This window comes from Xenopus tropicalis, chromosome 4, assembly GCF_000004195.4.
Source record: "Xenopus tropicalis strain Nigerian chromosome 4, UCB_Xtro_10.0, whole genome shotgun sequence".
Lineage (NCBI taxonomy): Eukaryota > Metazoa > Chordata > Amphibia > Anura > Pipidae > Xenopus > Xenopus tropicalis.
The window spans coordinates 22,497,284-22,521,563 of record NC_030680.2 but is presented as its reverse complement, the minus strand read 5'-3'; the positions used below and the strand labels follow the sequence as shown (position 1 = coordinate 22,521,563).

General features: G+C 43.8%; 1 protein-coding gene across 2 annotated transcripts; it reads left to right on the top strand.

Moving 5' to 3' along the window:
* Positions 1-1,873: 1,873 nt before the first annotated feature.
* Positions 1,874-21,469, top strand: fads2 (fatty acid desaturase 2). 2 transcript variants are annotated; one of them, NM_001126790.1, is given in 14 exon segments: positions 1,945-1,960; positions 2,521-2,602; positions 2,654-2,788; positions 10,923-11,033; positions 12,156-12,353; positions 13,477-13,578; positions 14,300-14,425; positions 15,093-15,153; positions 16,177-16,253; positions 16,997-17,094; positions 17,592-17,688; positions 17,860-17,939; positions 18,168-18,293; positions 18,618-18,940. In NM_001126790.1, coding segments are annotated over 13 exon segments (1,290 nt in total). In that variant the 5' UTR covers positions 1,945-1,960; positions 2,521-2,575; the 3' UTR covers positions 18,670-18,940.
* The last annotated feature ends 2,811 nt before the right edge of the window (positions 21,470-24,280 follow it).

Here is a 24,280-nt window from a genome sequence, read left to right as displayed (position 1 = left end):
CCATTCCAGGGCACTCCCTCTTTATGTCCTGCTCCTCAGGAGTCACAGCTAAAGTCAGACTTGCTGCACGTTTGCTTATGTGGCCCTGAATTTATATTTCCAGCTACGCTGCTGTGGTTGCTTCCAGGGAACAGACTACAAGGTATTTGTAGGTCTCCGCCCACAGTTCCATAAGAATGACATGTATTATTATATACAGTCTGGCAGCGCATATGTACAGTAAGGAGGGAGGCCCTGCTGTATCATACAGTGGTCTGTAACCCACACCTACGTATAGGCAGGCTCTGTTAGATACATTTCCTAAAACTGACTCTTTTGCGCCCCCTAGCTCCACAACCTAGGCACATGCAAGACCACAATAATGGCCAATTCTAAGCAGCTTTTCAACCGGCCTTAATTATATTTTATTTTAAATAGTTTTTCATTATTTGCCTTCTTCTTTACAAATTCCTAACTGGAGAGATGGTGAACAAAAAGTAAAAAATTAAAATAACACAAATGATGAAAAAAAATGAAGACCAATTGCAAATTATGTCAGAATAATATTCTCTACATCATACTTAGTTAACTCAAAGGTGAATAACCCCTTTTATTTAAGAAGTCACCCACCATGTTGATGATGAACTTCCGCTCTCATTGTGATTTAACCCTTCATAATCAGTTGCAGAATGTTGGGTGTTGTTTTGGCTTTCACTTAATGCAATAGTGACCATTCTTACCCCATTACAGTCATGTTCCCCTGAGTATTGCCAGTACCTATACTGTGGCTGTGGGATAGATGGAGTCTAACATTTACAGAAACCCATCATTGGCTGGAGCCCTCTGCCAGTTCTCATAACCCTGAGCCAGACCCTGGCAATATCTACGTGGGGGGGCAGGGGTGCATACGTCGGGAGGGGCCCTGGGATTTGCAACCCCTGGTGTCCTGCTGCTGCCGCATGTCTGATGCTAAAAAAAAAAATTGTTACAGTTTATGGCATCTTACAGCAGGCTGGCATTTGCCAGAACACACAGATTGCCAGTCCGGGCAAGGTTAGATAAGCGCAATATATGCATCAGTGATGCCCACCTTTCAGCCCTCCAGCTGTTGTACTGCAACTCCCAGCATCACCCTTTGCATAACTCCCAGCCAGTACCAGAAGAGGCATTCCTTCCCTGCTGGGCCCCTTGTGCCTGAAATATATGGATTATCTATTATACATCCCCTTCCCTTTATTGTTATGCTCACATCTCTGCTTCACCACCACCCCTTCCATGTGACCCCCCCAGATTCAAGGAACCCCCATGCCTGTTTCTCACCTTTATAGATTCCCTTATCCCTTGGTTTTATAGCAGTAATGTCCCATAATGTGGCCCTAAAGAGATAACCCAAGCCCAGTATAAGGCAGGGGATTGACACCCTCTCTCCATCTCATTATGTTCTTTCTCTCCCATTTGTTTCATATATGTCCGCTCTGTGCGCCCCTCCGAGCTCTCTGGGAGTTGTAGTTCAGCCCCAGCCGAATAATCACCAGTTGAACATCCTTGTTTCACACTTTTTATCTCTCACTCCCTACTGCCCCCTGTAGATTGTCCCCTCCAGCCCCAGTCCCTCTCAGCATCACAGACTCCCTGTGTCGCCTCCATCACTCCCCCCCCCAGAAGCGCCCCCAGTTGTGTTAGGGTCGTTACAAGATACACCCCAGTCCCCCCACCCACCGTTCCCGGCTTAGGATAATTCTCTCGCCTCCTCCAGCTTCGAAAGATCTTCCAGAGCCAATAGAGATGCGGAAGGCCATGGCCCCCAGCCCTGATTGGCCAGTTTTCTCGGCTGATTGCCTTAGAAACGCTAAAGAGAAGCGAGGGGGGGGCAGAGGATGCTGAGGGAGGCGGAGGGGGCGGGGCTGTACATGTAGCCGGCCCCATGTGGAGCTGCAGTGACAGTGAGAGCGGCCAGAGGCACAGGGAGCTCCCTCAGCAGGTGGAGCAGGGGCAAATGGGGAATGTGGGGGGGGGGGGCAAAACTAAATGGGGAAAAAAGGGGAGTGGTATTAGTAAAAGGGAATGGGGGGGGGGGGAATAATGGGATACAGGTGAGGGTGGGGAGATAAGATATAGGGGATGGCACCTATAAAATAAAGGGGGTGAGAGGGATGAGACAGGTGAGTTGGCAGTGAGACAATCAATACAGAGAAGAAGGAGAGAGGCAGGTAAGGTGGGGCCCAGAGATACATGGGGGGGGGGGGGAGTGATGGAGAAACAGAGAAACAAAATGGGGAGAGAGAATAGAGAGAAACAGAATGGGGAGGGGGGATAGAGAGAGAGTGAGGCAAGTGGGGGCATATATATAATTGGGAGGAGAGTAGAGACAGGTAAGTGGGGGGGTTAGAGATATACATGGGGGAGAAGGGACAGAGACTGCAGGTGGGGAGAGAGAAGAAGTGACAGCCAGAGAGCAGGGCTGACAGATAAATAGGGAGAGGAGGAGGGATACTGGGACTAAGCGCGCAGTCAGACTGCTAATCTCTGCCTTCCCAACAGGGATAAGAGGAGGAGGAGGTAGGCTGGCACAGGCTGCCCCCCAGAAGACTTCAACATGGGTATGGGGGGACAGAGCGGCGAGGGCTGCAGCTCGGGGAACTGTGTGAAGCCAGAGGCTCGGTACAGTTGGGAGGAGATCCAGAAGCACAACCTGAAGACAGACAAGTGGCTGGTGATAGAGCGCAAAGTGTACAACATCACTCAATGGGTGAAATGCCACCCGGGGGGCATGAGAGTCATCGGGCACTACGCTGGGGAGGATGCCACGGTGAGTACTGCGCTCTCTCCCTCCCTGGGCACTCATAGGGTTAATGGCATGGGAACTGTAGAGCTGGCAGTCACTGAATACTGCTGAGCGTAATGTGGGGAAGGGGCCCCTGTGTCCCCCCCTGTATACATACAATATTCTGTGCATTGTCTCTGGAAAATCTTTCTTCCTTCTATTCTGTAATCCATCAGGGTTCATTACTATTCATGCCAGTGTTACGTTTGTGCGCTGCTGTGATCTGCCCACGTACACGACAATCTATTCCTGTGCCAGATAAAGCATACATGATATATATATATACATATAGCCACCGTGGGGCCAGTGCCACCAACGCTCTGCCTTTTAGCAGCTCTGTAAACTTTCTTTTCATTCTAATGACATCCGATAGGTGGCTTATGCAAAAGATGATGATAAAGCTAATAATATATAATAAGGGACAGCCTTATAGCTCACCCATAAGCAGCGTTTATATCAAGGGACAGACAATAGAGGGACAGATTGGGGTCTCCGTATAACAAATTATACTCAGCCGTGCCATATGCTGCTGTGTGTGGTTGGCAGTTTCCTAGAGGTAAAGTTCTCTCTGGAGAGGGTTAATACGATATAATAAGTCTGCACATTAATCCCTATCAGTGTGTGCAAGGTGAACATAGTTTCATTAGGATTCTTTGCATTTTTAAAGGGCATATTAAATATAATAAAGTAATAAATGTATCTGACCATGCATATTTATGAATCCAATCCTACCAATGCACTGTATATATATATTTAGTGCACTGTAATCATGCTCAATGTATATATACACTATATATATATATACACATTCCCAAAGTGTATCTGTAAAAAATAATGGTGCATATAAATAATGCTGTAACAATAACAGCACCAAGGGGTTACATAGTTACATAGGGTTGAAAAAAGACCAGTGTCCATCAAGTTCAACCCATCCAAGTAAACCCAGCACACCTAACCCACACCTACCAATCTATACACTCACATACATAAACTATAAATACAACCACTAATACTAACTGTAGATATTAGTATCACAATAGCCTTGGATATTCTGATTGATCAAGAACTCATCCAGGCCCCTCTTAAAGGCATTAACAGAATCTGCCATTACCACAACACTAGGAAGGGCATTCCACAACCTCACTGCCCTCAAAAAAAATGGGTTAAAAATGACTATTATACTATCAGAGAGCCTGGGTATTTAGTATCCAAAAACCTGGGCCTATTCCCAACAGTAACTGGTTAAAGTATTGCACATTGTTATGCATACACAGCCTTTGTCCCCCTGCCTCCCAATAAGTTTATGAAGTTCTTTTTAAAGGGGAACTCCACCCCTAAATGGTTTGTTTTTTGCATAATGAAGAAACATGTCGTCTGAAGCAACTTTTCAATATAAATTATTAAAAAAAACCAACAGCGCCTTTTTACAGTAACTTAAAAGTAAATGTTGCAGTTAAAAGTAGTATTTGTTGATCCCCTTTTTGGGTTTGTTCTTTGGAAACAATGTAGTAGAAGCCAGTTCTTCGGGTTTGCTAATCGGCTGCTTCTGGTGTTTCAGGAGTCAGAACCAGAGGTTCTGTCTTCTACAAGGAAACTACATGTGATTTTCAAAATCAGAACTAGTAATAATTGCACTAGTGAAGTGAGTATGGTTGATGGCAATGAAGTAAAGTAGAGCTTCTGGGCAAGGGGGTTAGTTCTAGGGATGAATGTTCTTTCAGTACATCTATATTATAGATTATATATATGTGAATATTTACTCTGTATGAAGACCCTGATAATGTTGAGCTGTACTATTAATGGGGAGCTCACTCGGTATGTGACTTCTACTTTGATGAAGGCAATGAGGTATCCATGACAACTTTCATGGCTTCCTCCATGTGTTTGTAGCTCTCTGGTTCTATTTTTTCCCTATGTTTTTATGGTTTTTAGAGATTCAGAGGCAAAGTGTTGTTGTAGTCCATGGAAAGTGATAAAAGAGAAAGGCCAAAAGGAATCACTTGTGATAATTTGGGAGAAGTTGAGTAGAAAGAGAATAGAGTTGGCTTGGGTGGCCCCTAGTATAATCAGGCTGTTTAGAAACAAACATGATTTACTCTAGCTGTACACATAGGAGTTGCTCTTTTGGTGAGGCCACTAAATTAGTGGATCTTTGCCCTTTGCAGGGACAAATTAAGCTGATCCATCGTTTGGCCCCCAGGCTCAAGATCAGATCACAATGCAGATCTGTCAGTAGACAGAACCTGAGTGTTCAGTACCCAACTGGATATTCAAATCAGCCTGAACAATATCTGGCCAGTACCTGTCCAGTTGGCATTTAATTGGACCAAATCAATGGCCAACTTGATCACAAGTAGCTTAGATCAGATTGTTTAGAATGTTCAGGATTGGAGTTATAGAAAACTGGGAGCTCCTAGTAATAGAGGATAGGTCCCCCCTTCTTGGGACAAAAAAATTACATAAACTAGGATTATCCAACCTATGAAATGTTGGGGATGATAATGGGAGTAAGCATAGTTATAGTAAATAACCCATTGGCATGGGCGGCTGTTGGCAGCCACTGAGCCTTCAGTCCTATGGGCAAGCCATTTACCCTACTACATAGCTGTCCCTGACATAAAGAATTTGCGGCAGCGCCACACTAGTTACTGATTGTAAACCAGAGCTTCGGCCCTACTAGCGCAGACTAGAGGCATCGATTCGGCCACATCAGAGTGGCATAGGGGCCTGAAATGCCGCTGATATCAAGGGACCTTAATTGTTTTTGAATTTGTGCCCTTAGAAACTTGTGTCCATAGTGTTTAAAACACTGTGGGGGTCATTTATCAACACTGAGCAAATTTGCCCATGGTCAGTAACCCACAGCAACCAATCAAACTGTTGGCTGAAAGAAGCCAATTACTGATTGGTTGCAACTTGCTATTAGTTACTGCCAACGGGCAAATTTGCCCAGTGTTCATAAATGAGCCCCAGTACTCTTATAGTCAGCAATCAGTTCTCATTATCCGCTCACCATCAATACTCATACTAATTAGTGACACAAGGTGATGTTTATGTCCTATAGAGTAGCCGTAGCACATTATGACCTCCTGTGTGGCACAGGGGCCCAGCCATAAAGTGTCACTGGGGACAGTTTTTCAAACGGGGGCGACTGTTCTAGAAACGCTGATGTTATAAATATCAATGTCCCAGGATCGCAGCCAAAGTTTGGGTCTCTTGTAAAGAGCCTGATTGGTTTCCCATAAATATTCATGCTGTTACCGGTATCACTGATGTCTCATCTTTTACTCATTAATCTTTTATGGTCTGAGACATCAGCTACCAAGGGATCTTATTCTAGAAGCCGTCGGATAAGTGAATAGTTCACCGAAAATACTAATTTGTTAATACAGGTATGGGATCCCTTATCCGGAAACCAGTTATCCAGAAAGCTCTGAATGACGGAAAGCCTGTCTCCCATAGACTCCATTTTAATCAAATCATTCAGAATTTTAAAATTGATTTCCTTTTTCTCTGCAATAATAAAACAGTACCTGTACTTGATCCCAACTAAGGTATAATTACCCCTTATTGGGGGCAGAACAGCCCTATTGGGTTTATTTAATGGTTAAATGATTCCCTTTTCTCTGTAATAATAAAACAGTACCTGTACTTGAACCCAACTAAGATATAATTACCCCTTATTGGGGGCAGAACAGCCCTATTGGGTTTATTTAATGGTTAAATGATTCCCTTTTCTCTGTAATAATAAAACAGTACCTGTACTTGAACCCAACTAAGATATAATTACCCCTTATTGGGGGCAGAACAGCCCTATTGGGTTTATTTAATGGTTAAATGATTCCCTTTTCTCTGTAATAATAAAACAGTACCTTGTACTTGATCCCAACTAAGATATAATTACCCCTTATTGGGGCAGAACAGCCCTATTGGGTTTATTTAATGGTTAAATGATTCCCTTTTCTCTGTAATAATAAAACAGTACCTTGTACTTGATCCCAACTAAGATATAATTACCCCTTATTGGGGGCAGAACAATCCTGTTGGGTTTAATTAATGGTCTATAGATTTTTTAGTAGACTTAAGGTATGGAGATCCAAATTATGGAAAGACCCCTTATCCGGAATACTCTTGGTCCCAAGCATTCTGGATAACGGGTCCTATACCTGTATGTTATATATCCTAACATGCTCAGCTAAATAAAGGCTGCAAGTGGTGCAAGTGCTTCTTGGGTTCCTGGAGCATTGTGGGGGGCACACCCCTAAAGGCCATTTAGGATCAGATTAGGGGAAAATGCATATTTTCTTAGCCCACATTGAGGTCACTTAAAGTGATCACTTGAGGTCCAGACTTTTTGAGGTCCACAATTTGAGGTCCTACAGTTGTACTGATTGCATTTGGAGGACTCTTTGTTAATTACAAATGTGGTTCCTGTCTAATATTATTAATATTATTAACATTTATTTATAATGCGCCAACATATTCCGCAGCGCTGTACAATAAGTGGGTTACATACATTGGACATACAGAGTAACATATAAAGCAATCAATAACCGATACAAGAGGTGAAGAGAGCCCTGCCCAAGAGCTTACAATCTACAAGATATTATAATTAAAGTATTATTCCAGGCCTAATGTCCTTTTCATAACTGATTTGATAGAATTATGTTGGATAGGTTCAATGTAATGAAAGGTGCAAAGTTTCCCCAAGTCTTGAAACCCATAGCAACCAATACAATATTTGTTTTAAAACAGGTGATCTGTAAATGTATCTGATTGGCTGCTTTGGGTGACCAGACCTGTAGGAAACTTTGCACTTTTAATGACTTAACTCGCTTTGAGTGATTTGGTTCAAAGTCAGGTCACTGCCATAAAATGTATGAAAATAAGACTACAACCATAGTCTGACCCACGCACATCTGATTTCCGTGGCATCCGAATGGGATCTTTAGTTGTATTATTATTATTATTTTTCTTTTTTCAGTGAAAATTCTAAAATTGCTTTATAATGCCATGGATTTCCAGCTGAGTGCATATTTTCCTGCCGCCAGAATCAGTCCAAGCCAGTTGGATCAGAGACTGCGGCATCAAGAGGAGCTTAGGGCAGTCACACACACTGAGGCTTTTGATCAGCACAATGTTCTCAGCAATAAAATCACAAAACACTTGGAATCCCCCCAAGGTTGCTTCCCTTTATTCTCCATGGGAACTGAGAACTATATGGTACAAGGGAGAAATGATTGCCCTGAAGCCTTGATGGCTTCATTTTGACCCGAGTTGATTATTTTTGTTGAGTTGACATTCCCATACTGTGACTTTACTAGATAAGGCCTATGGGATAGATAGGGTGCCCAGTCGGAAGACCAGTAATTGTTACATATTAATGTAATATCAATAGCTAATATAATAATACAAGCTACCAGATATGAGAACGTGCAGGACTTCAGAAGAGGGCTTGACGTCTGTCTACCCTTGAACCTTTAACAACACATTAGGTAGGCACACTGAGATGGCCACACACACTAAGATTCGCCCATTTGACAAGGTTGCAAGATGAGCAAATCTTTTACCCTTTATGCCTACCTAGGGCCAAACGATCGCATTCCAATGAAGGGAATATGAAAAGTCAGAGCAAGGACCGCATCAATTAGCCGATGTGGTCTTCGATCCAACAGAAAATTCAAGCCTGCCCGATAGGCATCTGCCCATTTTATAGCCAGATAAGGGAGGCCTGTTGGAAAGCCCATACACAGGCAGATAAGTTGCCAAATCAGCAGCTTTAATCTGCCCATGTATCGCCACCTTTACCCGTTCATATGAATAGGAATTGGCTGCAGGCAGTTGTACTTGGGAGTCCAACAGTGGACAAGACTTAAGGCCTTCTTGGAGATTGTTTATGCGGTATCGGGTTCATATGTGTGCATGTTGGTTAGTAGATATGTACCATTTCTTTAATGTGGTACACAAAGTGCTGACTAGAAACAAATAGGTTTCTAGTCATCATATATTTGCTGCACCCTGTAAGGTAACATGGATTGGATGGATATGGAGAAAGAAGCACTGAGAATAATTATATATAGGAGGAGCTGAGAGAACCCTGCACCCCCAGTTCCGCAGTTCCCCTTAGTATTTAAATGGACCCAGCAAGAAAGGGGGGGGCATGAGTTGCAGTGTGGGTATCCTGGGATCCCAAGTTACCCGTTGCTTCATATATTGTATTGCAGTTCTGTTCTGGTAAGTGCATCTATATTTATATATAAGACAAATTAAACTCCACCCGTTCTTAGCCTCCCCTCTACCCCCCTCCACCCCCCTTCAAGCTGCCTCCCTGCTACTGCTTTTGTGTTCAGAAGTCTCCTTGTGTGCCACCCTGTTGTAAATCTACACGCAGCACGGCGCCATCTTCTGTCTGTTTTCTGATCCTCTTCTCTCAGTTGTCAGTACGGGTGTTGCAGGAACAGGCGCAGTTGAAGCTGATCCAGGGCGTGGATTCTACTGCACATGCTCCTCTATGGTCCGTGTCGGCGCTCTGACAGAATAGGCTTAGAGTCAGGGAAAATGCGAGAGCACAGATAGCGGCAGTTAGCATGAGTGGCAGTTAGTCAAAGCCTAATTGCTAGTTCAGTGTTCTTTGTCCATGACAATTTCTCATCCAGTCACTTGGGGATTCTAAGAATAAGGTGGGTCTTTGGTTTCAGACAAGGAACCTATGGTCTGCGCCATGTACCTCAGCCAGGGCCCTTTCAATGAAATAACATCTCAAATGGCGACAGGTGGACAGGAGTGTTTTGACCACCATTGCACAGTCCCAATGCCCCTTTGCCATGTAATAGGACTATGATATATGCACTGACATGCCTGGCAGTGCCCTGGGCTGGATATGTATTATGTGTTTGTGTGTCTACTTGCCTTTTGTGCATCAGGTCGAAGAGGCAGGACAGTAATATGGGTCTTAGTAACTGCACTAACTAGTACTGGAGTGGGCGTGGCTTCCTGCGGGTGACTGACTGCGCTCCCTCTCACACAGGGAAAGCAGTTGAAGGACGAGGTTACTGCCGTTCACTAGAGAGCAGATTATAGTCAGTTTTGTGGCCCTGAAATGATAAAAGGATGAAGGAAGGAGCTTATCATATCCGGCACTTATCTGTTATACACGATATCCAGCCTAATAGCACTCATTTCTCTATCGGGTTTGTATGCCCTTTAAAATATTCTCTATAGGCAACGTTTTAAGTCATGTTTGTAGCCGGCTGCAGATTTTGGCAGCGATGTTTTGTACAAGAGGCGCCAAATGGGCATGGCTGTAAGAGCGTGGGCACAGAGCTGGGTTTGATTCCTCTCAGCAACGATATTTAGTTATTTATGTATTGCGAGGGGCGCATTTATAACTCAGGCAGATCGTGACTCAAGACTGCCAGGCTCTATTTATAGAAAAGGAAATCCACTCTTTAACTAATCTGGTACCAGAGTGTTCCATTATGCCATTGAGGAGTAAGAGTGACACCATGGAGCCTTGGGTAATCCCTGATCCTCGGGTAATCCCTGGACATTCATGAGTCGCATTGTACAGTGTTACTGTCACTGTTTTGATGGTGTCCCATAGTCATGGAATCTGTGTGGGGACAGTTATCATGTCGCTGCGCTGCTGTGATGATTTCAGTCTCTGCTCTCAGGCTGAGAACACACAGGATTTAAGTATATTTTGCACTGGCTTGGCAGTGTGACCTGACAGGGAAAAGCACCTATGGGGTAGAATGGTGCCAGGAATGCTAGGGTGTTTTCCTTGTTGCCCCCCCAGGCTGGAAGTTGACTCAATGTGTTCAGCTTGTGCTCAGCTTCTGCACCCTCTGTTTAATGCTCGGACCCACTGCATGCTGGGAGATGACATGGGTGCTGATCATAGTTATACTTTATGCCGGGGGTTTCAAATGTTACCAAGCCCTTGTGATATCAATGGGTGTCGTGCCATGTTGGCACACATTAAACAGAAGGGCTGAAGTGCTTTTGGCTCCTGGTTTCTAAATGGCCCCACTGGGATGTGCCCGGCACTAAGTACAACGCGCAGTAATAAATGCAGAGCAGTAACTAATGTGCCCTTTATATGTTTAACCCCTTACAGGACGCCTTCCATGCCTTCCATCCAGACAAGAACTTTGTCAGGAAATTCCTCAAGCCACTGTACGTCGGGGAACTTGCCGAGAACGAACCCAGCCAGGACCGGGACAAGAATGTTAGTAACTTGCTGATGTGGGGGGCACGGTATCCATATTGCTTGTGGAACATTGAAGGTTTAGAGTTGGGGTGAAATGAGACAGTTGGGGCCCAGTGTTAGGCAATATATAAGGCGTTGGTCCTGATTTCAGCAAAGTTCTTTTGTCCGACATTTATTGCAATTAAAAAGGATTAATTTGCTGTCTAATTCTATCCAAACAGCAGCGCTTTGTCATTTAATCCAGATTGGCGCAGGTAAATCAGGCACAGTGCCCACGTGTCCATTACAGGGGAGAGGCCCCCTTCTTTCCTTCATGATTGATTGTTTTTTTTGCTGTTATTGTTCTTAGTCTGCCCAATAGCAAAGAACAGCAGCTGAATTATTGATAGCATTAAAATAGAGATAAGTTCCTGCCCCCACGGTAACCCAAGCCCTGTGCCGGGTATTGTTACATGTCTGATTGTTAGGGGCTGGATAAAGCACATAATAACACAATGCTGCGTGTGTGTAAGGAGGGAAGAATAAAAACGGGCACCTTGTATCATACCTGATTGGCTATGACTAAAGGCTTGCAGTGTACAGAGTATTAGCCAATCATTGGCCAGACTGTGAGGGAGTTAGAATAGATATATGTTATTATAGGGACACTGGCATTAAAATATAGCAAGAGTCCAAATGCAAGTGGAAGTGCAGTTATTCATAAAGGTACTTGTGTCTGTACATCCTCATTTGCAACCTATGCACCTACCCAGTCGGCTTGATGAACATATTAAGGGTGAAGACACATGGAGCTACTTAGTAGCAGCTACTTGTCACAGCTACTAAATACCAGAAAAACCCCTGCCGTAGACAATACTGAGAATTGCCTCTGCTAAAACACACGTAGAGACAATTATCAGTAAATGATCAGCATTGTCTATTTTAGTAGCCGCAACAAGCAGGGAACCCTGGAACTCCTTGCCAGCCTGGATCCGGCTGGTTAACAGGAATTATACTTTTGTGGGCATCATGGTGCCAATCAGGGAAAAATAGATATAAATAGAAAGTCTAGGGATAATCAGCCCACTTTAGCAGGGTGGTATGGTCACGGCGGGGTTCCTGCTATAAGGTGTAAACCTTCCCTCTTCTCTCCCTATACAGGCACAGCAGGTGGAAGACTTCCGAGCGCTACGCAAAACAGCCGAGGATATGGGCCTTTTTAAGTCCAACCCGGCCTTCTTTATCGTTTACCTGTTCCACATCCTGCTGATCGAGTTCCTGGCCTGGTGCACCCTCCACTATTTTGGTACTGGTTGGATACCCACCATACTCACCGTTCTGCTCCTCACCATTTCCCAGGTTATGCCTCCACTCCCCCAACTACCCCCGTGCCTTCCCATATAACACAAATCATCCTGCTTCTTATTATAAAGACAAAACTGTACGAATAACCTATTTTTGTTGTACCTGCTGATATTCTGGGGCCTTGCTAGATGGTCCGTGGCCCTGGAGTTATATAGAGATCAGCTGAGTGTTGCTGTATTAGGGGTTTGTGGGGTGCCATCTGCCTTAAAGGAGCAGTTCAGTGTAAAAATTAAACTGGGTAAAATAAAAAATGTTTGCAATATAGTTAGGCAAAAAATGTAATCTATAAAGGCTGGAGTGGGCAGATGTCTAACATAATGGCCAGAACACTACTTCCTCCTTTACAGCTCTCTAAGCTGTTAGCAGTCAGTAACCAATCAGTGACTTGGGGGCATATGGGACATAACTGTCAGTTAGTTTGCATCTGAATCTGACCTGTGGGCTCACAAACTAACTGAACAGTTATGTCCCACGTGGCCCCCCTAAAGTCACTGACTAACTAAGAGTTCTGGCTATTATGTTAGACATCTGCTCACTCCAGCCTTTATACATTTTTGCTTAACTAACTATATTTACAAATATTTTTTTATTTTGTGCATCCTATCCATTTTACCCAGTTTCATTTTTACACTGAACTGTTCCTTTAAGTGTAAAACTGTCTTTCATAATAAAATGTCTCTTTAATGGTCACTATGTAAGGAATGTTGAGTGCTGGGGATACGTAAGGGTCCTAATAATTCTGTATGTGTGTTTATGGTACTTGTATCTCGGAGAGTGACACTCCAGCAGCATTGGCACTGGCCCTGAGAGTGCTCAGCTTGGTCTTTGGGCTCATTGGAGATCAGCCTCCCCCAAACACTAGTGAGACCTAGTCCTTGATCGCATGTCTATCTTATATGAAGGGAATCTATTATTATTCCCACATATTTCCACTGCTCTGCCAGAAACTTCTAACCACAGACCAGCTACTTAACTGCCAGTGGGCATTTACTCAGCCTGCAGTTCGGTGCCACCATATATGCCATAGTGACTTCTAATATCCTTTTATGTTATAATAGGGGGTGCACTGCTGCCTCTGTATGTGCCCAGTAACTAAACTGGCCTTTGTTCCCTGTAGGCTCAGGCTGGCTGGCTCCAGCATGATTTTGGGCATCTCTCCGTCTTCAAGAAATCAAAATGGAACCACTTAATCCACAAATTTATCATCGGCCATCTAAAGGTAACTGTCATTCTAGCTGACAGATGTGTTTAATGGGCCACTATAGCCTTAAATGCCTCTGCAGAATTGTGCTTCAGGGAAGTATTTGTGCTGGTGTGGTCTTATGATATCTCTTTGTATGGGGGCTCTTTCTGCCAATTTACGGCCCAGTCCATTAAGGTCCCCATACACGGGCTGATTCTAGCTGCCGATATCGGTCCCTTAGACCAATTCAGCAGCTAATTGGCCCGTGTATGGGCACTACCGACAGGCCTAAAAATCGGCCTAAAATCGGCCAGATATCGATCGGGCAGGTTAAAAAATCTAGTTGGATCGGGGACGTCATCGGCTCGTTGATGCGGTCCCTGGACCGACTTTTCCTATACCCGTCGTTATATAGCCTTAACTCTCCCGATATCGCCCACTAGTATGTGGGGATATCAGGAGAAGATCTGCTTGCTTGGCAACATTGCAAAGCGAGCGGATCTTAAGGTGTATGGGGACCTTTAGGCTGTGGTGTCCTATAATCTTATGTCACACCCCATGGTCTTCTAAACAATGGCCACTTCTGGCTTTTTGTAAGGGAGCTGTGGCAGATGATAAACAGGCTATGGCTGCTTACCCAAGTATAAATAAAACATTAACTCATAGAAAGTAAGGGGAAAATCAAGAGGAAAATAACAGTATGATCTATGATACAGGTCTGAATCTGACTTGACGGCATTGGGTTGTTTGTCCACAGGGAGCATCTGCAAACTGGTGGAATCACAGACACTTCCAGCACCACGCAAAGCCCAACATATTCAGGAAAGATCCTGATGTGAACATGGTGAATGTGTTCGTTCTCGGAGACACTCAGCCTGTGGAGGTATTTGCCACTGTTTCCACTTGTTCGAGGAACCTTCTGCAAACATTGCGTTACTGGGTTTCTGACCAGTTGCTTTACTATAAGGAACAGATAACTGTAGCAACAGGAATAAAGAAGGCAGCAAAGCACAAGGAGGGAGCTGGGGATGCTAGCATGAATAGATATAAGTGCAAACAAGCAGACTCACTGGGCTCATTTAGTAACCCTAGGCAAAATTGCCCCCCTCCCCTAGGAGTGTGTTTAGAAAATTGATGAGCCCTGTAAAACAATCCCCTTCCTCCAACTTTAGCCTGTGTATCTGGTTTAAAGATAAGGAGGATGTTGATATAGAGGAGGATTATCTGATGGCTGGTAATTTTTATTTACCGAGGAACTGGTCTGAGGAACCACAGCAAAATAAAAGCACTTTCATTCTCACTGGTTGTCCAGTTTGGTGCCAGAAATTAAAGACATAAGATATACTGTAGCATAGGCAAAGCAATAGGCAAGGAATATTTCCAGTACAGGCGTTGCACTCATGCTGAACAAGGTGGGTATACAGAACTTTTTTTCTAGTCTAGGAGGAACAGGTTAGATGAAAGTTTGTAAATTTAGGGAGAAGACTGTAATATAGACTTGGGCATTTCTGTAGGAATTATTCAGCCCACTTTGTTTTTCTATTTTGCAGTTTGGCAAGAAGAGGATTAAGTATTTGCCGTATAATCACCAACACCTTTATTTCTTCCTGAGTAAGTAATTGTATTGTCACCATGAAGGCCCATTTGCTGGGGGTCTGCCTGACCATCACAACATGGGGATTTGAGAGAAGACTATAATAGCCCAGTGTTTCAATCCGCCAAAAAGCACCACCAACCCTGCATATGGCCATTTGCATGGTATCCATACCTTTGGACTGCTGGCCAATCAGTTGGACACCCTAAAGCCCTTTCTTAACTCCCATGATTCTCAACTTATAATAAAGGGTAAAAGAACACTAGGGGGCTGATTTACTAAGACACGAATTTGAATCCGAATTGGAAAAATTCCGATTGGAAAACGAACATTTTGCGTCTTTTTCGTATTTTTTGTGATTTTTTCGGCGCCTTTACGACTTTTCGGAAATTGTCGCAATTTTTTCGTTACCAATACGATTTTCGCGAAAAAACACGAGTTTTTCGTAGCCATTACGATTCGCTCGTATCTTGTCGCGACTTTTTCGTATTGAGCGCTCGTAAGCGGCGGCCGAAACTTTCAGACTTAGCATGATTTTGGAAGCCTCCCATAGGACTCAATGGCACTCTGCAGCTCCAACCTGGCCCAAGAAAAGTCACCATACTGAAGCTTGAATGAATCCGAACGCTACGAAAAAATCGCAACATTTTGCGCAACTTTCGGAATGGCTACGAAAAAGGTGCAACTTTTCGTGCAAGTTTTAACTTGCACGAAAGTCGCGATAATTTTCCGAAAAAATCACCAAATACTGATCTTTACGAAAAAAACGCAATCGGACGGCTCGTGAGTAAGTAAATGGGCCCCTAGGAGTTGTAGTTTGGCAACATCAGGAGACTCACTTTTAAGAAACAGGGACTAATGGGTCACCTAGTGCACATACATGTTCTGCTAAATCATACTGTTCATTGCAACTAGTCCTGCAACATACTACGGCATGAATCCAATGTTATAGCCTCCTGTATCATAACCCAGTGTATTGTAGCTTTGCCTTGGTTAGTATAGTCAAAGTGAATAACCACAATGCATTTCTGTTTTGCCAGTTGGCCCGCCTCTGCTGATTCCTATATATTTCACCATCCAAATTATGAAAACCATGATAACTCGGAAAGACTGGGTGGTGAGTGCTACTTCTTTTTTTCACGACCATCAACAAACAGCTCACACTCTGACTGATGCTTTAAGAAGGCACCTTTGTTCTGTACATGTAACGCTGGCCATGCAATAATATCCACTTCATAGGATTTTTGGCATGTGTATGTACACCCACCAATCCAACCAATGTCCATGTACTATGGGTAGTTGGAAGGGCCCGAGGGGGTGGGGGCCTGGGTGCACCCCTGATAGTTCAGCCCCTGTTGGAACAATAGGAAAGTGTCCATACCATTGACCTCATATGCTCTCATCCATTTAGGCTGTTGGTCGATTGGTTGTAGAACTTACCCAATTGGCCTCAACTGAGTCTCATCATAACAGATTGCTCCTACAGGGTTATCAAGCTATCCACCCACTTCCAGCAAAACAGATCTGTTGTAATAATATGTCGCTATTCCCAGCAACCCTTAGGGTGAGGGCACACGTTGTACATATTCACTTCTCCCAGCACTGCGTTTTTCAGCCAGGCTGAGAGAAGTGAATCCGCTTGTCTATGCTCTTCTGTGTGCCTGCTATCAAAACTACAGCAACCGCCCAAGCATGGGCATGCAGAGCGAATCAGAGGTCGGCCTGGACCCCTCGCGTTTCAGGCTGCGATCCGATCTGCTCCGCTCTGTGTGCCCGCGCTTGGGCAGTTGCCGTAGTTTTAATGTATGTATGACTAGGACTGGAAATAATCACATTCTGATTTTGTTCTCTTCCCCTCAGGATCTGGCCTGGTCAGTATCTTATTATGCACGATTTTTCATCACGTTTGTTCCATTCTATGGCGTGTTGGGTTCCTTAGCCCTGCTCAATGCTGTGAGGTAGGTGATCAAATCTGACCTTCCAATCATTCTTTATCTCACTCTCAGGTAATTCTATCTCAGGCATCAGAATAACTTGGTCTAGAAACTGGCAACCTGCAGCTGCAGGCATATCTAGGTTCTAGGAACCCTATTGTGGAATAAGAACCAAGAAACCCACCCAGACCCTAGAGCAGATTTTCCCTAACTGTGTGATCCAAATAATGGTGGGCCCCCAAATATGGTGGTGGGCTTAAATTAAAGAAAAAAAGCTTAATGAGTGGAAGTCTGACAACTTGTTGGACCAACACCAATAGGATTCAGACCATAAAAATCCAAAAACATAAGTTACACATATGTTCTGATCATAAATTAACCCCTGTCTGTGTGTGGAGCCTCTCCATTCCCAATTGCTGTAGTTTGCACCAACTAGGAAAAGCTGATCTTTCCCACCTGGGCTTGTAACACAAGACTAAGCAGTATGGGTGCAGTGAATTATGCCCCTTTTCCCTTTCTAGGTTCATCGAGTCGCACTGGTTTGTATGGGTGACACAGATGAATCACCTCCCCATGGTTATTGACCATGAGAAGTACAAGGACTGGCTGGAAACCCAGGTGAGTGCAATTGTGGCCATATATGCCTTAAGGGGGCAGAACATGGTGGCTGTCAGACCCACTGAGCTACTCAGTGGTGCTGAGTATTCATGCTGCTGTGTATGAAATGTATAATTATGTATATTTAATGAAGCACAAGTCTTATTTTATCATGTGGTGCTCTTTCTACAGCTGGCTGCTACTTGCAACATAGAGCCATCATTCTTCAATGACTGGTTTAGTGGGCACCTCAACTTCCAGATTGAGCATCAGTAAGTTCCCAGATTGTTACATAGATGGTTAATAAAAGACTGATTTTCCTCCAGGTTAGCTCTTTTTTTAAGCTGCAAATTGATTGGTTAATAAGTCATAATAGAAGTTACCAGTGCTGGTAAGGACAAGTCCCAGCATGCTTTAGCAGCTTCTTTCTGAGTTTGGGGCAAAGATGGAGCCAGTAAAATGCACTTACACAGCCATTCTCTCTCCTTCTCACCATACAGTCTGTTTCCTACCATGCCGCGCCACAACTACTGGAAGATCGCTCCCCTGGTCCGCTCTCTATGCAGCAAATACAACGTGACTTATGAAGAGAAGTGCTTGTACCACGGCTTTAGGGATGTCTTTAGGTAACTACATCAGTCCGTATCAGGTGTCCTGGGTAAAGAACCAAGGCTGCATTGTGATCTGGGTTGGTTAACCAATGTTGGTTAACCAATGTTGCTAGTGGCTTTCCTGAAATCACTGGAAATATAGCCAGCGCCCAATGTGTAGAATTAATGGATGAAGATCCCATTACTATGGATTGTGTAGCTTAATTCCTTTTGTATTGCTGGCCATGGCATTTCCCAATCTCTATAAGGCCACGCAGGATAAAGGGGGCTCATTCTGCACAACAATCGTGGTCTTAATGTCTCCTTACCAGTCCTTTCTGTCCTTTTCTGCTTTTGCAGGTCCCTGAAGAAGTCAGGCCAGCTGTGGCTAGATGCCTACCTCCATAAGTGACCCACCGCTGGACCCACCCAGGGAGGTCTCTGACCTTCTACTAACACAAGAGACACCTACAATGAATGGATATTGTATGTTTAGATGTTTAATGAGCTGCCTCCAGTGAAGATCAGGGAGCTCTCTGGGCCTTGTTACCAGGTTCACTGCCAGGACAGCCAACCTTATTTTTCAGTGTAATGTACCACAGGTGGCACAGACTGCGACTGGGGTGGCACTCACTAGTATCAGCCTTAACCAAGCAAAACATTAAAAACAAGTGCTGCCTAGAGTCTAAACAGGGTCATTCATTTCTTACAGTGCTGAGCAATGTGCTGTTACTGTTTAAATACAACAATTTTTCTTTAACCCTCTTAGTTCCCTATTGTAAGAGAATGGTCAGACCCACGTTCCTCCCCAGGCCCAGCGGGCCCCCAAAGCTTCATGATTCCAGTGCAATCGCATTGGCCACACTGTGGATAGTTCCACTCTTAACTGAGCTGTAAGTATGGAAAGCACCATGTTTATAAATAGGCTTAATCTCCCCTTCCATAAACAGTAAATATCAAGGGCATATCTTAAAGTCCACACAGAACATTCCTTCTGCGTATATTTGCTTCAATACAGAGGGTGCTGGAGTTGCTGTATGACTTATCTCAACAAAAGCATTATGAATTAATCAATTAATTAAATCTGATTTTGGTCACTGAACAAGCAGTTCCATTGCAGTGAAAGGATGAGACCCAACTGGCATGCCGGTGCCCAGCCAAATATGTACATGCAGATGAGATGCTCTATGTACATAATAAGCTATGCCCTTGTATTGCCCTGTAAGGGACAGAAACCTAAATTGTTACCATACGGACCTTTATATGGACCCAAAAGGATGCCCATCCTGTTTGATATCTGATAGGGGCTTATTTAGATATTGACCAGGAAGGCTGGAAAATTGTGTTGGCCAAGGACCATCCATGGTTCAAAGCACTCCTTAGCAGATGGGATTTTCCACGCTGCCAGATAATTAAATCAAAAGCTGAATGGATCTCAGGGGCTCCCTATCTGATCTGATTGTAGTTGTATTGAATCAGCCCAATTTGGCACAACACATGGGTAGCCAAATTAGGCAACAGTCCACTTGTTTGCCAGCCAAGTGTATAATGTAGTGTACGGCTAGTGATAGTGACAGTTGTACCCCTAAAGAGACGTGTTCTCACCTTTCTGAGTCAAGTGGATGAAAAAAATGACAGAGAACTAGGGACAGGGAAGAGGATATAGAAAGAGTAGTCAAGCAGGAACAGTAGGTAAGGGAGAGCATTGAGACTGGTGAAATAAAGAAGGGAGGAAAAAAGAAAGGTAATGTAAGTGATAGAAAGAGAAAAGATAATGATGATGACCTCTCCACAGGGGCCACGTTTACTATGACTGACAGTTTGTTGCATGATAATCAGGTCTTCTGTAATGGCAACTGCACTGGTGGGACATATGTCGAATGGTAGTCGAAGAAGTAGAGTGGGCAACTTAATGACCCTTGTTGTGTAAGTTCACACTTGTATGTATGTGTATCAGTTGACCTTTTTACTGCATAAACTGTAGCTTTCATTGGTGGGGCAAGGTTCTACTAAAGGTGTGGTCTTCCTTATCCTTTCATGGGTAGTGAAGATGTTTGGGCTTGTTTGAGATTCCTATCACTGAGTGTCTGGAGGTAAAACCACCAAACTCTGAATTCTTCTCAGTTTTCACCCACCCACCATTTACCAGTTGGCTGTAACTACTGGTGAGCAGAGGCTGCAACTGCATCAGGGCCCCCTCTCATGGAAGGTCCAGAATCCACTACAGTCGAATGAGTACTGCAGTGCTTGAGGTGGCAAGCTGCTGCCATGGGGGGAGAAAGGGGTCCCGTGGAAAGGTAGGGCAGACTTTAGCCAGTCTTTATACCCAGAGACACACACAATGGCTCTTATACCTTCATAGAAATACAGTGTTGGTCCTACCTCAAATGTACATTGCAATAGCAGCACAAGTTGATATAATACAAGTAACACATCTCTAAAGAGAGAATCACGCAGACAATGGGCCAGTCCTTGGCTGTAACCCTTTAGAAGAACCTTATTTTGGTTCGTACATGCTAAACAGTGGTTCCTAAGAAGGTATAGAGGCACTATCCTTGGAAAATATAATCAGAACAGTGCCTGTGATTCATAATGTATCTTTGCTTGGAATTATCAATAATGGTCTTGTTCCAATCCATACAGATAATTTCTTTATGAGCTAGATATATATTAGCAATGATCATGTAGAGGACACATTCAGCTTATTTGGAGCAGATCCTTGCCTCTTCTGACTTATATTTCACTGTAAAATGTTCTCATTAAATGTAATATTATTGAATGGGACACCATATTGGTTACTGAGGAACCCATTCTTCAGCATCGGCTTCCTATGGGATCATGGGCCTGACTGATAGAACCTTGAGCTCTGACCACTCTCTCTCACCAAGCATTAATGATCATTCTCCATGATCCTCCCTATTAGCTGTGTTTTAATTTGCCTGGTTCCATGATGTTTCCTGGAGCAGATCCACTGTCTCAGCTAGTCACAAATAATGAATGTAAATTATTTTTGTATATGTCTTTTTTTTCAATTAGAATAAAAATAGAAGCAATTAACAGTGTAAAGGAGCGGAAGATTCCGTACTGTTTATGAATGTTTCTCTAATGAATTCTTTTGAGACTGCTGACGTTAGGTACAGGACAGATGTTGATTAAAATCATATTACTTCTGTCAACTGCACTTATTGAAAAAAATACATTTTCAGACAATATCATTAGGCTCTTTTTTGATTCACTTTTGATAAAGTTTTCATTTATCCAACACACTTGGGATATATTGGTTTGGAGCTGTGACTCTACAGAAGACTGAGTAAGTCCATAGTATGAGGAATTCCCCTGTGGAGCTACAGGAGATCTGGATGCTCCATAGGGTTAAGAGCTCCCCTGTGAATCTAAATGAGATCCACAATCTTCGTAGGTTTAGAAATTCACCCATGAATCCATACAAGTTCTAGAAACTCCCTAGAGTTAGGAGTTTACCTGTGGATCTACATGACATCTGGAAGATGTTTTTTCTTTTAAAGAGAATCATAAGTTTCGTAGAGTTAGAAATTCATCCAAGAATCCATAGAAGATCTAGAAATTCCCTAAAATTAGAAGTTTACCTTTGGATCTTCAGGATATCTGGACGCTTCACATGATAAGAGACAATTGGAAATCAGATTTATTATACATAAAATCTAGAATTTCCATAGGATTAGAAGTTGACCTGTGGATCTACAGGAGATATGGATGCTCCATAGGGTGAAGAGCTCCGCTGTGAGTCTACAAGAGATTCTGAACCTTCATAGGGTTAGACATTCCATAGGGTTAGGAGTACACCTGTGGTTTTACAGGAGTTTTGGAAGCTTAACAGAGTTAACTCTTTAAGCTTAAAGAGATTCAGGAGCTTCTCAGTGTTAGAAATGTATCCATGAATGTGCAGAAGCTCTTGTAATTCCAAAGGATTAGGAGTGGATCTAGAATCTCACTTGGAAATCTTAAAGACATCCAGAAGCTTCACAGGGTCAGAAATTCATCCATTGTATGTAAAGGAGATCTGGAATCCTAGAAGCTTTATAGGATGCCATGGGTGTCTTGGGTGAGTGTTGGCCAGAATACGGTCACATGCAATGGAGCTAGAATATTAATTTGAAACTTAATATTAAAACCAATAATGGGTTGCCGTGTTTGGCCTATCACATTCTGATCTTTCCTCCCTGGTGGCAGGGTTTCCACTGAGTGTAACTGGCATTCACCATCAGGAAATGGGCACTGGGTATGAAGCATCAGGGGTACAGAGATGTACAGGAACCATGCCATCTTCCAGATCCTGCCCAGTGGTTAGCACCAGTGTGCCTCAGTATCAGATGTGCTGTAGCCAAACACAGCGGCTGCCAACCCTTCTGCGTTGCTTTGTATTTGCCCAGCAGGTATGGGGGAGTAGGTAGATTCTGTGAACTCAGTTGATGTGGCTAGAGAAGGGACAGGGCAACCTGTGTAGGTTAGGCTTTTGGTTGAAAATGATTAGTGGGTTCTTCTTCTTTAACCCTGTAGCCATTAAAAAGGACACAAACTTGCTTCATCCCAAAATAACCTTCCATAAAACTGGACCTTTGCAGCCCCTAGCTCTCTAATATGTGGCCCCAAATGAATTCCCAGTGCAAGAGTATTCTCCCATGTCAGTGCTATATCAGCCATACTATCCATTGTGTTGCTCCCCAAGTCTTTTTACATTTGATTGTAGCTCACAAGTAGGAAAGTATGGGGACCCCTGGTGTAGGAGCTGATTTTTTAAGCAGCCCCACTTGGCTGTAGCCTTACGAAGGGCTTTTATTGTTGTGTTTGAGGCCCTGATGTAAGTAGATTGTTTTAAAAAAAACTGCAGAGTGTATGGATAGGCCTCAGTGTGTTTGTTAGAGTCAGCATGACCCGGGACAGGACTTTATACTATAATAATCATGCTGCAGTAAAATGAGGACACGGTGATGGCCAAGCTGTGGTGTGATGTGGAGTAAAGTCCAGTTAGGGAGGTAGAGTCCCATCTTATCTGCCAGTTATGTGCTTTGTGCACCTACACACTCTGCCTCTACACACACTACTCAGAGCCTGCGCATCTTTCTCTGTAGCTGCAAATATTGCTCTGTATCTGTACATCCAGCTCTGCCCCTAAACACACTGCTTTGCCTCTATACACACTGCTCTGCCCCTATACATCCAGCTTTGCCTCTATACACACTGCTCTGCCCCTATACACACTGCTCTGCCCCTATACACACTGCTCTGCCCCTATACATCCAGCTTTGCCTCTATACACACTGCTCTGCCCCTATACATCCAGCTCTGCCTCTATACACACTGCTCTGCCCCTAAACACACTGCTTTGCCTCTATACACACTGCTCTGCCCCTATACATCCAAGCTTTGCTCTATACACACTTGCTCTGCCCCTATACATCCAGCTTTTGCCTCTATACACACTGCTCTGCCCCTTATATATTCAGCTTTTGCCTCTATACACACTGCTCTGCCTCTATACACACTGCTCTGCCCCTATAAAATCCAGCTTTGGCCTCTATACACACTGCTTGCCCCTATACATCCAGCTTTGCCTCTATACACACTCTCTGCCCCTATACATCCAGATTTGCCTTCTATACACACTGCTCTGCCCTATATATCAAGCTTGCTCTATACACACTGCTCTGCCCCTATTACATCCAGCTTTGCCTCTATACACACTGCTCTGCCCCTATACATCCAGCTTTGCCTCTATACACACTGCTCTGCCCCTATACATCCAGCTTTGCCTCTATACACACTGCTCTGCCCCTATACATCCAGCTTTGCCTCTATACACACTGCTCTGCCCCTATACATCCAGCTTTGCCTCTATACACACTGCTCTGCCCCTATATATTCAGCTTTGCCTCTATACACACTGCTCTGCCCCTATACATCCAGCTTTGCCTCTATACACACTGCTCTGCCCCTATACATCCAGCTTTGCCTCTATACACACTGCTCTGCCCCTATATATTCAG